The sequence below is a fragment of the Phoca vitulina genome, unplaced genomic scaffold, assembly GCF_004348235.1.
Source record: "Phoca vitulina isolate PV1807 unplaced genomic scaffold, GSC_HSeal_1.0 scaffold29, whole genome shotgun sequence".
NCBI classification, from domain to species: domain Eukaryota; kingdom Metazoa; phylum Chordata; class Mammalia; order Carnivora; family Phocidae; genus Phoca; species Phoca vitulina.
Genome location: NW_022589732.1, coordinates 22,732,264 through 22,750,539, shown reverse-complemented (window position 1 = coordinate 22,750,539; position 18,276 = coordinate 22,732,264). Strand labels below are relative to the sequence as shown.

Genomic DNA, 18,276 nt, shown 5'->3' with positions numbered 1-18,276 from the left:
CTATTAGGAAATCTTTTATAGCTCCAGAAAGCACTGTGCTACAACTGTTATTTCCTTAAGTGCTTTCATTATTATTTCCTTGGGCCACTCTAAACCTGGGAGTTCTGTTGTTTTCCCTATTCTTCTTCCTGGATGTTGGCTGTGATTTTTCTTTCTCAGTTGACTGGAACTCAACTCTGGTTGCCAGAGTATCCCAGGTGACAGCAGAACCATGAGAAGGTGCTAGAGTCTCTACCCCTGTGGTAGAGTAGATATTGTTCTCAGCTCTTCACTCTCTCCTTTAGTAGAATTATATATTCAGTGTCCTCTGCCACAGAGTTTCTAACTGCAAACAGAATCCGCTTCCCAGTCCCACTGGTATTAGGCTTGGCCATATAACTTGCTTTGGCCAACAGATGTGCGCAGAAGTAACAGTGTGTTGGTTCTAAGTCAAGACCCTAAGAGCTATTATATTTTTGTTTCTGTTCAACCTGTTGTCCTTTTGCCATCTGCCATGAGAGCAACCTGCTCCAGGTAATCCTGGTCTCAAAATGAAGAAACAAGGAGCAGACCTGAACTCAATCCCACAGCCTGAGCTGTCCCAGCTAATCTATAGATCCATGAATACAGAAAATAAATGTTTATTTTGAAAGCCACTGAGATTTTGAGATTGTTACAGAGCATCCTGGCAGCATGGGGGCGGGGGGGAGGAGTGACAAACGTGAGCTCCTAGTACCTTCAATAGCACCAGAACAAACACCTGCCCTCTCTGAAATATCCCTACATTTTTCTAGCATCATGTACAAAAAGGACTTCACCACCTTCTTTGGTTCATCTCTTGCCCCTGGGAGGCCTGAGAGACCAGGAAAATGTTGACTGACAGGGAATCCACAGATCTTCTGGAGCCATTCCTCTTTCCAGAGAATTCCCATTTCAACCCTTGCCCCAGGGGCTTTTTTTTTAGGCTGGTATCTGATTCTAGATCAGTCCTTAAGATAGGAAATCCTACAAATATTAAGTTAGTGGGGGCAAGAGTACCTAGGCCCCTCTTGCATATGGATTGTCTAAATCCCTACTCCAGCATGACTGGGATCCAGAGAGGATGAGAGATTGGATTTGGGAGTAAAAAAAAAGTGGAATGATTCATTCAGAAGGTCACCATTTTCCCAGAATTAATCTTTTTAAAATTTTTTCAGAATTGATCTTTTAAAAATACTTATTCTTAGTAAAACTTACTTATCATAAGTAAAATTTAATAAATTGTACTGCTGTATCAAAAGTCAAATGATATCTCTGTTTCTCTAAATGTATTTCTTCTTAGAATCAAAACAAAAGGGAAGAAAAGTTGGATATGTACACAGGGGCAAAAAGGACAAATCCTATCTACTACTTACTTTATAATATAGATATACAATTTTATTGGATCATACAGAATTATATCTAAGACCTACAAAATCGAGGTTTTAAACATTTAAATAAGTTTGCAAATGAATTTATTTAGTATCACTTAAGATTGATTCTCAGTCTGAAAAGACTTCCTTCACTGAGATTAAGAAGTTTGTAAATAATAGTAAATTGGCCCTAGACAAGCAGCTCAACTATATATGCCTCTGGAATTTCAATATTGTCCTCACTTACCATTTTCAAGAGGTGCATCCTCAGGCAGATCCACATCAAGCATAAGGTCATCGTCCTCAAGGTCACATGATTCAAGATTATTCAGGATATCCTGTGAACAAAAGCAGTAAAAAATGCTATAACCTACCTCAAGAAATGTATGTAATCATCAGTTTTGAAAACATCACTCTATGATAGTCTGAATTTACTCAATGTTTGTGTTGTAAAAATAAATTTTTAAGATAAAAATTTTTTAATAGAAAAGATTCAATTGGTTTACTTGTTAAACTATTTGTAACATTCTTCTTCTACTCTTCCTCCCACCAAGAAATTTTTAATTCATTTTTAAAAACTTACACAATGCTCACTGTCCACAAGATACTGTTCTTAGTACTTTACAAATATTAATTCATTTAATCTTCAAAATAACTCTATGATTTAATGACTAGTATAATTACTAGAAATTAATGTACAGAGAGCCAAAATAGGATGCAAACACAAAAGGTCTACCTCCTGAGTCCATACTTTTATCAATCTCCTTGAATAATCAAAGATGGTAAAGAATCTCCCAAAATTTATTCATATTTGGTGAGAGGTTGTGTTTGATTATATATAGGGATTGGACCACTCATGTAAATAACAAAAGCATTTAACTACATGATTATTCCATTTCCTTTCTTGTGCCAAACCCACCTACTCTTAACTTCAGCACCACTATTACCTTGGCTTGGTTTGCCTTAATTTGTTTTTTCTATAAAAGACAAATAGTACTGGACTAGTCAAACTGGTATAAGCAGCCACTCCTGGGCTCTATTTGCAACCTCGCCAGCTCTCACCTATCCTGAGAAAAGTAATGTTTTGCTTTCAAAGACTCTTATTCTGAAGTCAAATTAGCAAAATAAAAACTAAGTTTAAAGTCAGGAACTTAGTTTGACCTGTAGCCCACTAGCGGATCCTTCCAATCCAAGAACTGATTCAATACTGCAAGACCTTTCATTAGTATATATAAATAAAAAGATAAAAAAATCCACAAATTTTTAAACAATTTAGAGATTATGGACTGAAAAACCATTATAGAAGGGGGATGTCTACTTTATTACAGATGATATGAATAAAATTAGAATTTGTTTCCTATGTTGGGTATTCCATCCAAAACTTTCCAGTTTTGTGTTGTTGGCCTTCCTTCCAGGATGCATTGATGACTAAAGCAAATGGAATAATTGTTTCTGAAAAAGCAGAAACAAAAAACACCTCTGGATAATTATTTAATCTTGACACAAAAAGGGATTATTTCACAGAACCTCTTTCCATCATGAAATACCTGCTGTTCCTAATATGTAAGTCTTCCTAAAAGCCAAGAAAAAAAAAAAAAGATGGACATGGAAAAAAACTGGCAAAGGCCATAAGAGACAATTCACAAAATATAAAATAAACAGCCAATAAATATGATGTAGGAAAAAATGCTAACACCCATGGTGACTTAACACAATTGAAAAGAATCTAGTACTCATTAATATTGCAGATAGGATTAGATTCATAAACTTCCTGGAAGCCAATTTGTCAAAATTTAACTAAAACCTTTTTATTTTTTTATTTTTTATTTTTAAGATTTTATTTATTTATTTGAGAGAGAGTGAGCGACAGAGAGCATGAGTTGGGTGGAGGGGCAAAAGGAGAGGGAGAAGCAGGCTCCCTGCCCAGCAGGGAGCCCAATGCAGGACTCAATCCCAGGACTCTGGGATCATGACCTGAGCTGAAGGCAGACGCTTAACTGACTGAGCCACCGAGGCGCCCCTAACTAAAACCTTTTTAAAAAGACAAGTTCTTCCTTTGTCTTTTTAGCCCTCAGAAATAAACAAAATGTATGTGTAAATATGGTTATTGCAGCATTATTTAGAATGGCAAAAAAGTAGAAATGCCCAAGAACAGAAAAATGGCTAAACACAAAGTATGACACAGTCGTACAACAGAATATTGTTTTATTAAAAAATAATAATGAAAATATATTTATAGACATGGAAAGATGTCAACTGGTGAAAAAACACACTAGGTTGTTTCTAATCTTTTGCTCTTATAGATGTTTTGATGAACCCCTATAAGTCAAAAGTAAATTAAAATAAATGAGTCTAACTGTGTATTAAGTTTATGGCATTATACTCAGAAACTATTTCAAGTGAGGAAAAATTTTCAAACTATTTTCAGTAATTATATTATGGATGGTAGTACTGGTGTCATTATTCTAGTTGTGTATACATGGGTATAAATGAAAACAGTTAAATTGGTGTTTGTTGAAAAGTGGATTCTCATATTAGGAAAAAGAAAAAAAGGATGTAAAAAAACAATGAAATTAAATTAAAACCCTATGTTCCTGAATATAAGTGCAAAGTATTGGTATGAACACAAAATGTTTTTAATCTTAAATGAGAAAATACATTTTTTCCACTGAAAAGGCCTAGATATTAACTTAAAAAACTAGGTCTGTAAAACAGTATGTACAGAATTATACATTTTATGGAAAAAAAAAACCAACACTATAATATTCAAAGAAAAAAGTTGAAAGGAAGCCAAAACATGGGTTATGGAGTTTTTCTTTTTCTTTGTTTTCGTTAGAGTACTTGCATTTTCTCATTTTCTGCATTAAGCATTTGACATGTAGTTTTACTAAAAAAAATCGTATCTCCTATAAAAACATTTGGCTGTCTCTGTATATATAAGTATGTGTGAAACAAAATAATGTTGGGTGCCCCAAGCCAGCTCTGATAAATAAGGATGCAGCAAAGAATCAAAGGCAATAGAGAATCTCATTTTCTAAGTCCAGAGGAGGCCTTGCCTTGCTGAGACACACCAGTCAGCAAAAGCAGCACTGCCAAAAAGATGTTCAACTTTTAATAACTAACTAAACCCTACATTTGTTTTGTGTGGTTTTCTGTAGGTTTCATTTTATAACGAAAGGTTTAAAAATTAATCTTAAAGAATGAGAATGAGCCTGTTTCAATGAACGTAAAAGTAATAGAATAATTATGATATCACACTGAGAAGGTACTAAGAAAGCCCAGTGGAAAAGGAAGGGGAACACAGTTATCAGTAGTTACAGGGAGGAAAGGAGAGAGGGAAAACCATCCATATTTATGCCTCAGCTTAACACTCACAATAAATCACTGCATATGATGTTTCATAAATTTAGTCACATGGGAAGATGGTCTGTAACATGGGGGTAGGGGAAAGAAGATTGCATATGTACAATATGACTTCATCTTTAATGCTGAAAAAGTCAAAGGATTATTATAATTTTCCATTATGTGAGATAATATGTACTTATGTTCTTTATACTCTTTTTTTTCTGTAGTAAGCTTTTATAATATGCAAAACTTCATGTTGGAAAAAGTGTACCTTTCTTGGCATCAGCAGAGAAGTTCAAACCACACAAACCTAGCCTGAGTGTGGGAACCCATCAACCTGGCACATCCCTTAACAACAATAAAAAACAGAGCTATTTGCCCCTCCTAACTTAATTCAAACTATTCTGGACGACTTTGGGTACCTGCCCTGCCCTCCCCATAAAGCATCATTATGTGAATAATAAATCGTTTCATACCTTCTTAGTATACAGTCTTGACATCTAAACAAATTTGGGGGGAGGGAAGTAGACCCTGTCCCTCCATGTGGCAACTGAAAGACACGCTCTCAATAACTCAACACATAAAAAAAACCAATATATGGAAGGCACGTCTTTGTCAAGAGTTTAGCTAAACTACTCTATGATATTGCTGCCTTGGCATCCATTTAGTGTGGCCAAAGGACGTGCAGGGGCCTTGAACAGAAACTAGCCCCTCCCATGAGTTCATGCCCTACGTAACAGCCCCAGCATCACAAGAAAATGTAAATTCCTGATATGATTTCTCCAACAGCCCTTGTGAGCAATAATCACCCTGTCTCCTAGGGCCTTCCCCTTGTGTACCCCTTAAATAAACCCACGTGGGGCTTATAAAAACCCTGCTCTTTTTGGTTTGAATTGACCAATCCAGGCTTAGTTCAGGAATCCCAAAGCACTCTAGTCATCAACCCTAATAAAGTCACATATCCCAGATTCTGTGACTCTCCTTATCTGCACTTTTATGGCCCCTCCAGGCATGCCAAATACTTCCTTCAGAACCTGTTAGTAATAAAAACTTCTCTATTTCAATTTCCTTTGTGGTCTTTTATTGAACTGGGGTTCACCATCCAACACTCCAGCGCTCTACTTCACAAATGTTAATTTAACAAAGTTGAACAGCCCTCCAAGTCTACTTGTCTTCCCTCAAACAGTTCCTTTACAGTATGGTAGTGGCTCAATGACCATGAAAGCCCAATGGATGGATATCTAAGTCTTAGCTTGTCAGAAAAAAACCTAAAACAAGGTCAAGTCAGAGAAAATCTAAAGAACAAGCAAATATGGCCTCTAGAACATGGAAGAGGAGAATACCTTCTGCATAAACAGTATGCTAAAGGCAAGGAATCAAAAAGCATAATCTATTCTAAGTGTTAGCAAATTTGTTTTTAAAAGACAAAAAGTAAATACTTAGATTTTACAGGCCCACAGACAAAATCAGTATATTATATAGGTACTTATATAACCATTTAAAGTATAACCACCTAAAATATAAAAAACATTTTTCAAGCTGTAAAAAACAAGGTGGTTGGCCAGATGTGGCTTATATGACACAGTTTGCTGACCTGCTCCATGCAAATAACTGCAAGTAGTTCGTTAATAATTGTTATGGACCGAGTATCTGTATTTTCCCAAAGTTCTTATACTGAAGCCCTAGCCCACAATATGAGTGTATGTGGAGGTAGGGTCTTCAGGAGGTAATTAGTTTTAGACAGGGTCATGATGGTGGGAACCCCATGATGGGATTAGTGTCCTTATAAGAAGAGAAAGAAACCAGAGCACACACTCTCTCTCCCCCAACCATGTGAGTATATCGTAAGAAGGTGGCTGTCTGCAAGCCAAGAAGAGGGTCTTCACCAGGAAATGAATTTGCCAACACCTTGATCTTGGACTTCCAGCCTCCAAAACTGTGAAATAAATGTCTGTTGTTTAAACCACTCTCAGTCTACAGTATTTTGTTATAGTAGCCCTAGATGACTAAGACAACACTCAAACAGAGAAGCAGATCTACATCATGAACAACTATTTAGGCCACATTAAGGAGTTTGGACTTTACATCAATGAAAGGGGTATGACTGATGAGTTTTCACAAGTGGTAAATTGAGATTTACATTAAAGAAATACTATTCTGGCTGCTGTGTACAAAATGAATTTAAGTAGGAAAGAAAAAGCAGTTTTGTGGCTATTGCAGAATGCATGTGACATATGATGGTGGTCTGACATTAATCAGTGTCAGTGAGAATGAAGAATAAGCAGTTATGAAACATACTGAGGAGTTAGGATCTATAGAACCAAAGCTCACTGAGGGGTAAGGAAGGAGCCACGAATAGCTCCTTGGTTCCTGGCTTAAGAAACAAATGGATAATTCCTATTTAGAATTAAAGTATAAAAAAAGGAAAACCAAATCTAGTAAGAGATAAAAGAATTAATATATAATTTTAGAACCTGGTAATTTTGACATGCTTGCTGCATCTTTGAGAAGACATGTTCAGCAGATGACAATATATGAGTGTGGAGTTCGGCAAAGAGATTTGAGGTGTGGGAGTTAGCACCACACTGATGACATATAAAGCTGAGTAAGGAGTTTCACAAGAGAGACAGTACAGAGTTGAAGACTGGATTCTAACATCTGTCTTAGACAATTTCCCCCTATTCATCTTTATAGGAGGTCTATGTTTCTCTGAGTTATATCAGAGATATTGTTGAGACTTTTCAGTAAGGAACCAGGCAAAGAGAGAAAGAAAAAAAAAATTGATCTACTGTAATTTTTCTTCACCAGCTTAGAAATCTGTCGTCTGCACAGGTTAGGAGCTGTATCATTATAGAAAGAAAGAAAACCATGTAGCATGGAGATTGGTTAACGTGGGAAAGAGTTTCTGTTCCCATGTTTGTTATACCAGGCTCCTCTCACTGGCAAGCTTGCACTTATTGAGAGCCAATATCCACTTATACCTGTTTTAGTTGGGAGACCATCTAATAAGACCATTAGCTGGGAGTATGACAAAGAAAACCTAAATCTGTATATTCTGGCTCCCAGAGGCTTCCCACAAGCCTCACTGGAATTAAAACTCTGAATACATATTAGCAGAATCATCACAGAATTTCCTTGACCTCTGAGAAGAGAATACTTTTCCATTCAAATAGAGCAAGCTGGGGCGCCTGGGCTCAGTTGTTAAGCATGTGCCTTCGGCTCAGGTCAAGATCCTAGGGTCCTGGATCAAGCCAGGCATCGGGCTCTCTGCTCAGCGGGAAGTCTGCTTCTCCTTCTCCCACTCCCCCTGCTTGTGTTCCCTCTCTCTTGTTGTGTCTCTCTCTGTCAAATAAATAAATAAAATCTTTAAAAAAAAAAAAAAAAAACAAATAGAGCAAGCTATGAGATGGTGGGGGCCAGTTCTTCCTCCCATGAATCCCTCCTTCACTAATAAATTGGAGAAAGCCTCCAAGTTTGTTTGTTTTTTTTATATTTTATTTATTTGACAGAGAGACACAGCAAGAGAAGGAGCACAAGCAAGGGGAGTGGGAGAGGGAGAAGTAGGCTCCCCGCTGAGCAGAGAGCCCGATGTGGGGCTCGATCCCAGGAGCCTGGGATCATGACCTGAGCTGAAGGCAGAGGCTTAACAACTGAGCCACCCAGGTGCCCCAAAAGCCTCCAAGTTTTTGACAAATGAATAGCACTATCACAATCTGCTGTAATTATCATGCAGTAAAATTAATTTTTTCTTATGGTATACAGTTTATGAATTTTAAAATACATATTAATTTGTGTAAACACCAATGCAGTTAGGACACAGAATAGTCTCTTCACCTGAAAAATCTCCCTTGTACTATCCAGTTATAGTTACACCCGCTGCCCACCCATATCCCCAACAAACAATGATCTGTTCTCCGTCACTACAGTTTTATCTTTCAAGAATGTCATATAAATGGAATCATACAGTTTGTAACCCTTTCAGACTGGCTTCTTACACTCAACAGAATGCCTTTAAGATTCACCTAAGTCGGGGCACCTGGGTGGTTCAGTTGGTTGCAGCATCTGCCTTCAGCTCAGGTCATGATCCCAGAGTCCTGGGATCGAGTTCCGCCCACATCAGGCTCCTTGCTCAGTGGGTAGCCTGCTTCTCCCTCTGCCTCCCGCTCCCCCTGGTTGTGCTTTCTTTCCCTCTCTCTCTCTCTGACAAATAAATAAATAAAATCTTAAAAAAAAAAAAAAGATTCACCTAAGTCACTGAATAGATCAATAATTCATTACTTTTTATTGCTGAGTGGCATTCCATTGCATGGATGTACCAGTTTGTGTATCCATGTATTCACTGAAGGACATTTTGGTTTTTCCAGTTTTTAGCTGTTATAAATAAAACTATTATGAACATTCATGTACAGGTTTTTATGTGATTATAAACTTTCATTTACAGAAGTGGTGGGATTGCTGGGTGACATAGTAAGTATATGTTTAACTTCTTAAGAGACTTCTAAACCATTTCTCAGAGTTGCTCTAAGGGTCTGCATTCCAGTTATCAGTGACACTGGCCTTTCCCATATGCCCCTCTACAGCTAGGCTGCAAATCTGAGGACAGCAGATCTTGTTCCCAGTTTAGGACCTTGGTCCCTGTTTCCAAAGAGCTCAGTGGAGACCTTATACCAAAAAATTGTGTTTCTCTGTTCCAACCTGTTTGGGGTTACCTGAATGACTGACACAAAGTGCATGTCTTTGTTTTGCCTAACTTGGAATTCACACACGGTAGAAAAGTAATGGGCATTGCTCAAAACCACTGTGAAGCAAACAATCCACAATCACCCTGGAGCAAAATACTATAGTTGAGGGGCGCCTGGGTGGCTCAGTCGGTTAAGCGACTGCCTTCGGCTCAGGTCATGATCCCAGGGTCCTGGGATCGAGCCCCGCATCGGGCTCCCTGCTCCGCGGGAAGCCTGCTTCTCCCTCTCCCACTCCCCCTGCTTGTGTTCCCTCTCTCGCTGTCTCTCTCTCTCTCTGTCAATTAAATAAATAAATAAAATCTTTAAAAAAAAAAAAATACTATAGTTGACACATATAATTGAATACTGAAAGACTGAGAAAAAGGCTAGGGAGAGTGTTCCCTTGGGAAATTAGATAATTAGAGGTGCCATGTATAGTGGGGAATTTATCACTTATTTTTTTTTGAGAGAGAGGGAGCGTGCGTGCGCACATGGCAGGGGAGGGGCAGAAGGATTCTCATCTTAAGCAGGCTCCACACCCAGCAACAGGGCTTGATCTCACAACCCCGATATCATGACCTGAGCTCAAATCAAGAGTCAGATACTCAACCAACTGGGCAACCCAGACACCCCTACAGTGAGGAATTTAGAAAGCTACAAAAAAGCCCAGGGCAGGATGCATTCTCAGTAAAGACCTAAGGGGACCTGAAGCCTTCAACTCTAGCTAATCTCTAGGCTCAGAAAAAGTAGTAAGTGAAGGTTAAGGCAGGGTTGTAAATCATCAGGCTAAGCACTGAAGGAGTACACGAACAAAGAGCCAAAGTGCAAAGATGAAAGATAACAAGGTTTTTTTAATTTTGACTTTGAGAATTTTTTATTCTCCTGCTTTGAATTCTTTGTTCTTTCTCTGTCACCCTCCCTTCATCTTTCCCTCCTTCCCTTCTCTCTTACTCTCACTCTCTTTCTCTCCTCCTTTTGTCTCTTTTGTTTGTTTTTGGCATTCAAGGAAATCCCTGCATAAAACACTAAAGAAACACATGCTAAAGTAACACAAACTTCTTAGACCAAACATGACAAGCAAGAAGACTTTACAAAAATAGTTTTAAAAAACTACCTAAAAAGCAAACACCTACAGCCTACAGCAAGTAACAAAACAAACCCTAAGGAGAGTAAAGAATATGATTTCCAGTTTTACCACATTAAAATATTCAAAATGTCCAGTTTTCAACAAAAACTTCAGGTCATGCAAAGAAAGTATCATCCATTCACATAAAAAAATAAAATAAATAACAGAAATGATCCCTGAAGGAGCTCAAGCACTGAATTTTGTCTATTGACAAAGACTTTAAAACAACTGTCTTTGATATGTTCAAAGAACTCAAGAAAACCATAGGCAACGAATATCTAACCAAGTACAGAACATGGGTAAAGAAGGAATATAAAAACAAACAAACAAATTCTGAAGTTAAAGTATAACAAATGAAAAATTTGCTGAAACTCCTGGGTATATATCCACAATAACTGAAAGCAGGATCTCAAAGAGCTATGTACACACCCACATTCACTGCAGTATTATTCACAATAGTCAAGAGGTGGAAACAATCCAAATGTCCATCAAAAGATGAATGGGTAAATGTGGTATATACACTTAATGGAATATTATTCTCCTTTAAAAAAGAAGGAAAGCTTATTAAATGCAGTAACATGGATGAACCTTGAGGACACTATGCTAAGTGAAATAGGCCAGTCACAAAATGACAATACTGCATGATTCCACATATATGAAATATCTAGAATAGTCAAACTCATAGACACAGAAAGTAAAATGGTGGTTACCAGGGACTGGTGGGGAGAGGGAAAAGAAGAGCTTGTTGTTCAATGGATATAGAGTTTCAATTATGCAAGATAAAAAAAGTTCCAAAGATGTGTTGTACAGCAACATGAATATCGTTAATTCTACTGAACTATACTTTAAAATAGCTGCAATTGTAAATTTTATGTAATTTTTTTACCGATATTAAAAATTAAGAAAGAACAATTAACTGTTAACTCTTAAGAATTAAGAGATTATACAGTTGTAAACCTATATTTTTGCATACCTACTTGATGCCAGGTATTGTGATAAACATTTCAAATAAATTACCTTGATTTGGTCCTCATGAAAAAAAAAATCATGAGAATTTCAATAGCAGATCTGAACAGGGAGAAGAAAGAATCAACAAATATGAAGATTTGTCCATTGTAATTATTCAGGCTATGTAGAAGAAAGAAAAACAATAAAAATAAAAAGCTTGATCAGAACCACGATGAGCTACCACTTCACACCAGTCAGAATGGCTAAAATTAACAAGTCAGGAAACAACAGATGTTGGCAAGGATGCAGAGAAAGGGGAACTTTCTTACACTGCATACACAGTGGGAATGCAAACTGGTGCAGCCACTCTGGAAAACAGTATGGAGGTTCCTCAAAAAGTTAAAAACAGAACTACCCTATGACCCAGCAATTGCACTACTAGGTATTTATCCAAAGGATACAAACATAGTGAATCAAAGGGGCACATACACCCCAACGTTTATAGCAACAATGTCCACAATAGCCAAAATATGGAAAGAGCCCAGATGTTCATCAACAGATGAATGGATAAAGAAGATGTGGGGTGTGTGTGTGTGTGTGTGTGTGTATATGATAAAATGAAATATTACTCAGCCATCAAAAAGAATGAAATCTTGCCATTTGCAACGATGGGAATTGAACTAGACGTTATTATGCTAAGCAAAATAAGTCAGAGAAAGACAAATGCTGTATGATTTCACTTATATGCAGAACTTAAGAAACAAAACAGATGAACATAGGGAAAGGGAAGGAAAAATAAAATAAGATGAAAACAGAGAGGGAGGCAAACCATAAGAGACTCCTAACTATAGGAAACAAACTGAGGGCTGCTGGAGGGGAGGTAGGTAAGGAGGATGCAGTAACTGGATGATGGGCATTAAGGAGGGCAGTTGATGTAATGAGCACTGGGTGTTATATGCAACTGATGAATCACTAAATTCCACCCCTGAAACTAATAATACCCTATATGTTAACTAAATTGAATTTAAATTTAAAAATTTTTTAAAAGCCTGATAGATTTCTGTCAAGGCATCCAACATATGCATGATAAGAACTTCAGAAGGAGAATGAAAAACAGGCAGAAAGAATATTTGAAAAAATAATGGCCAAAAACTTCTCAAATTTGAAAAAAGGGATACACACATTGAAGAAACAAACTGAATTACAAAAAGGATAAATGCAGACAGCACACCAAGACACATTATATTCAAATTGTCAAAAGCTAAAGATAAAGCACCAAGAGAAAAGCAATGCACTGTATGCAAGGGATCCATAGTAAGATTAAGAGCCAAGTTCTCATCACAAAGCATGGAGGCCAGAAGCCTATGGGATGGCATGTTTAAAGTGCTTAAAGAACACTCAACCAAGAAATCTCTATCCAGGAAAACTATCCTTCAAAAATAAAGGAGAAATTAAGAGATTACAAAATAAAAACAAAGACCAAAAAACTGAGTTTGTAACTAGTAGGCTTGCCTTACAAAAAATGCTAAGGGGAGTCATTCAGGCAGATACATAAAACAAGAATTATATGTTAATTGTACACAATGTATTAAGATATAATTTGTGACAATAACATGAAGGGGAACAAAATTATATAGGAATAGAGTTTTTGTATACTACTGAAGCTAAGTTTGTATCAATTCAAACTAGGTTGTCATAAATTTAGGATTTTCATTGTAATTCCTAGGTAACCAAAGAAATATTTTAGATACACATATTTGAAAAATTAGAAGAGAATCAAAATGGTATATTCCAAAAAATCAATTAAACTCAATAAAGTAGCAATTGAAGAAATAAGAAGCAAAAGTATAAGACATGCAAAAAAACCCCACAAAAAACAGCAAAATTAGATACAGATAAGGAATTCCTTATCTGTGACTACTGTAAATGGATTAAATACCCCAAATGGCAGAGTGGTTTAAAAAAAAAAAATCCATATGTAAATATACATATAGTCACCTTAGAATCACACTGTATCTAAAGACACATAAAGGTTAAAGGTAAATATGCAAATAGGAACCAGAAGACAGCTAGGTGGCCACACTAATATCAGAAAAAATACTTTAAGGATATTATATATTGATAATAGGTGAATTAATCAAGAAGATATAACAATTACAGACATGTATATACCAATCAACAGAGCAAAATATATGAAGCAAAGACTGACAAATTTGAAGGGAGAAATAGAGAGTTCTACAATAATACCTGGAAATGTCAATACTACACTTGCAATAATGAATAGAATATCTGGATAGAAGACTGTTATGGAAATAGAGAACTTGAACAATACTATAAACCAACTTGACCTGAAAGATAAATATACATATAGGTACAGATACAGATATGTAATATTTAAATATATATAACACATAATACAGATTTATATTTATATACTTATAAATATATATTTATATTACATGTTACAAGTTATATATAAAATAAAAATTCAATTATATAAACACACATATATATGTATACACACAAAATAAAAAAATTTACCCAACAAAAGCAGAATACATATTCTTCTTATGTGCATGGGGCATATTCTCCAAGATATAACATGTTATTCACAAAATAATCTTCAACAACTGTTTAAAAACTGAAATCACAAGAAAATCTTCTTGGTCCAAATGTAATGAAATTACAAATCGTAACAGAAAAAACCTGGAAAACTCACAAAAAAATGGAAATTGAACAATGCATTTTTTAAAGAACTTTGCAACAGGTTTTTATTAAAAATACGGAATGCTTCACAAATTTGTGTATCATCCTTGCCTAGGGGCCATGCTAATCTTCCCCAAATTGTTGTATATGTGCTGCTGAAGTGAGCACTGAACAACATATTCTAAATCAATTGATCAAAGAAAAATCACAGAAGAAATCAGATAATACTTAGAGAAAAATTAGTGCAAAAATACAACATACCAAAACTTATGGAATGGAGCAAAAACAGTGCTCAGAGTGAATTTTTTTGCAGCAAATGCCTACCTTAAAAAGAGAAGAAAAATCTAAAATTCAATAATTTAACTACAGCTTATGGAGCTATAAAAATAATAGAAAACTAAACCCCAAAGTTAGCAGAGGAAAAAACATAAAGATCAGTGCAGAAAAAAATAAAATAGAAAACAGAGAAAACTCAATGAAACCAAAAGTTGGTTATTTGAAAAGCACAAATATGACAAACCATTAGCTATACTGACAAAGAAAAAAAGAAAGACAAAACTATAAAAAATAACTAAAATCAGAAGCAAAAATGGGGACATTACTACCAACCTTACTAAAATAAAAAGGATTTTAAGAGAGTATTATGAACACTATGAACAACAGTACAAAAATTAGACAATTAAAATAACTGGACAAATTTGTAGATGCATAGAAATTACCAAAATGACTCCAGAAAAAAATAGAAAATCTGAACAAACTTAAAACAAGAGACACAATCAGTAATCACAAACCTCCCAATAAAAAAAAAAAACAACTATCAAATCAGATGGCTTAACTAGTGAATTCTACCAAAAATTTAAAGAATTAACACCATTCCTTTTCAAACTCTTCAAAAAAATATAACACTTCCTAACTCATTCTATGAGTCCAGAATTACCCTGATACAATTGCCAGACAAAAACACTACAGGAAAAGAAAACTACAACAGATGAATGGATAAAGAAGATGTGGTCCACATATACAATGGAATATTACTCAGCCATCAGAAAGGATGAATACCCAACATTTGCATCAACATGGATGGAATTGTAGGAGATTATGCTAAGTGAAATAAGTCAAACAGAGAAAGACAATTATCATATGGTTTCACTTATTTGTGGAACATAAGGAATAGCATGGAGGACGTTAAGAGAAGGAAGGGGAAAATGAAGGGGGGGAAATCAGAGGACGAGATGAACCATGAGAGACTATGGACTCTAAGAATCAAACTGAGGGTTTTAGAGGGGGTGGGGTGGGGGGGATGGGTGAGCCCAGTGATGGGTATTAAGGAGGGCACATATTGCATGGAGCACTCACTGGGTGTTATACGCAAACAATGAATTATGGAACACTACATCAAAAACTAATGATGTACTGTATAGTGACTAACATAACATAATAAAAAAAATTATAAAAAAAAAGAAAGAAAACTAGAAACCAATATCCTTGTGATATGGATATAAAAACATAAATATATACTAATAAATTCAACCAATCAGCATATCAAAAAGATTATATGCCTGGGATTTACCCCAGGAATACAAAGATAGTTCCACATATGAAAATCAATCGATGTAATACACCACGTTTATAGAAGGAAAGAAAATAACCACATCACCTCAATGCAGAAATAACATTAGACAAAATGATCATCCTTTCATAACAAAAATATTCAGAAAAGTAGAAATATAATGGAACATTCTCAACATGATAAAGGACCATTTATAAAAAACCCACACCTAACACACGCGATAGAGAAGGACTAAAAGTTTATTTCCCTAAAATCAGAAGCAAAACAAGGATGTATGCTTTCACCATTGCTATTCAACAGTGTACTGGAGGTTCTAGCCAGAAAAATCACACAAGAAAATTAAATAAAAAGGCATTTGAATTGGAAAAGAAGAAGTAAAGCTATCTTGTTTCACAGATGACATGATTTTCCTTTTTCAATACTGTTTTGATATTTGGGGCACCATGGAATTTTATTTATATATATATATATATATATGATGATATAAAGAATTCACAAAAGAACTACTAGAGCTAATAAGAAACTCAACAAAGTTGAAGGGTACAATATCAACACTGAAAAATCAGTTATTTTTTTCTATACACCAAAAGGAACAATCAAAAAAAAAAAATTAAGAAAACAATTCCATTAACAATGGCATCCAAAAAAACAAAACAAAACAAAAGCCTAGAATAAATTTAACCAAGGAGGTAAAAGACTTACATGCTGAAAAGTACAAAATATTGCTGAAAGAAACTAAAAAAGACCTAGATAAATGAAAAGACATTTTGTGTTCATAAACTGTAAGAATTAATGTTGTTAAAATGGCTACTAATCAAAGTAATCTATATTTTCAATGAAATCTTTCAAAATCTGAATGGCCTTTGTTATAGAAATGAAAAAACTGATTCTAAAATTCAAATGAAAGTGTGAGGCACCTCAAATGTCAAAACAGTATTGAAAAAGTACAAATTTGGAAAATTCATACTTCTTGGTTTCAAAACTTATCTTTGTAATGAAGTAATCAAAAACATGTGATTACAGGTTACTACAGTATTCAAAATAGTGTGCTACTGACACAATGACAGACATACAGATCAACAGAACAAAACTGAGAGAACAGAAATAAATGTATTCATCTATGGCCAACTGATTTTTGACAAGGGTGCCAATATCACTCAATATGGAAAGAGTCATCTCAACAAATGGTGCTGAGAGGTAAATATCCACATGCATAAGATGGAAGTTGGACCATTACTTCACACCATAATAACCTGCACAAAAACTAACTAAATGGATCAACAACCTAAATATAATAACTAAAACCATAAATGTTTAGAAGAAAACATAAAGGTAAATCTTTGTAACTTTGGATTTTGTAGTGAATTCTTAAGATATGACATCAAGAGCAAAAGCAGTAAGAGAAAATATAAATTGGACTTCATCAAAATTAAAACTGGACTTCATCAAAACTGTGCATCTTAGGATATTATCAATTAAGTAGAAAGACAACCTACAGAATGGAAGAAAATATTTGCAAATCATGTATCTGATAAGTGTCTAGTATCCAGAATACATAAAAACACAAGCAACCAATTTTTTAAAAAATGGGCAAAGAACTTAAATAGACATTTCTCTGAAAAAAGATATATAAATAGTCGGCAAGCACATGAAAAGACGCTTAACGTCACTATTCATTTGGGAAATGTAAATCAAAACCACAATAAAATACCACTTAACACCTAGTAGGATGGCTTTAATTAAAAAAAAATTTTTTAAGGTAAAAAAAATTAAAGGAAAAAAGTAGAAAACAACTACTGTCAAGGATATAGAAAAATTGGAAGCCCTACACATTGCTGGTGGTTTATAAAATGATTCAGCTGCTTTAAAAAGTTTGGTAGTTCCTCAAAAACTTAGACAGAATTACTACAAAGTAAATGCCCCTCAAAAATGTAAAGCAGGTACTCAAAACAAAAACATGTACATGCATGTTCATATCAGCATACATGCATGTTCATATCAGCACTATTCACAATAGCCAAAAGATAGAAACAACCCATAGTCCATCAATAGATGAATGGAATGTACATATGATGGATATTATTCAGTTTTAAAAAGGAACGGACTACCAATACATGCTATAATGTGGATGATCCTAAAAAGACATCATGGCAAGTAAAGGAAGCCAGACAGAAAAGGTTACATATTGTATGCATGATTTATATGAAATATCCAAAATCCGTAAATCCATACATGCAGAAAGCAGAGTGGAAGTTTCCAGAGGCTGGGGAGGGGCAGGTGGGAAGTAACTACTTAATACCTGGATACAAGGTTTACTTTGGTGTGATGAAAACATTTTGGAACTAGACAGAGTGGCGGTTGTACAATATTGCAAGTGTACTGTCACTGAGATGTTTGTTTTAATATGGTCAATTTTATGTTATGTGAATTTCACCTAAAGGGAAAAAAAGCTTTTGGAAATTAAAAATTATTGCTCAAACATCTTACAAA

The 18,276-nt window shown here is 35.3% G+C and overlaps 1 protein-coding gene and 1 non-coding gene across 5 annotated transcripts in view; both read right to left on the bottom strand.

Moving 5' to 3' along the window:
* The window catches only part of CCSER2 (coiled-coil serine rich protein 2), a 151,793-nt gene that overhangs the window by 106,966 nt on the left and 26,551 nt on the right, over nt 1-18,276 (bottom strand). For all 4 annotated transcript variants that reach the window (XM_032423829.1, XM_032423830.1, XM_032423831.1 and 1 more), the window contains exon 3: nt 1,618-1,708. In XM_032423829.1, the coding sequence (XP_032279720.1) occupies nt 1,618-1,708 (91 nt within the window). The remainder of the gene's footprint in view (nt 1-1,617; nt 1,709-18,276) is intronic.
* Nucleotides 14,287-14,384, bottom strand: LOC116644432. Its single transcript, XR_004301750.1, has one exon. It is a non-coding gene; the product is annotated as a U6 spliceosomal RNA (small nuclear RNA).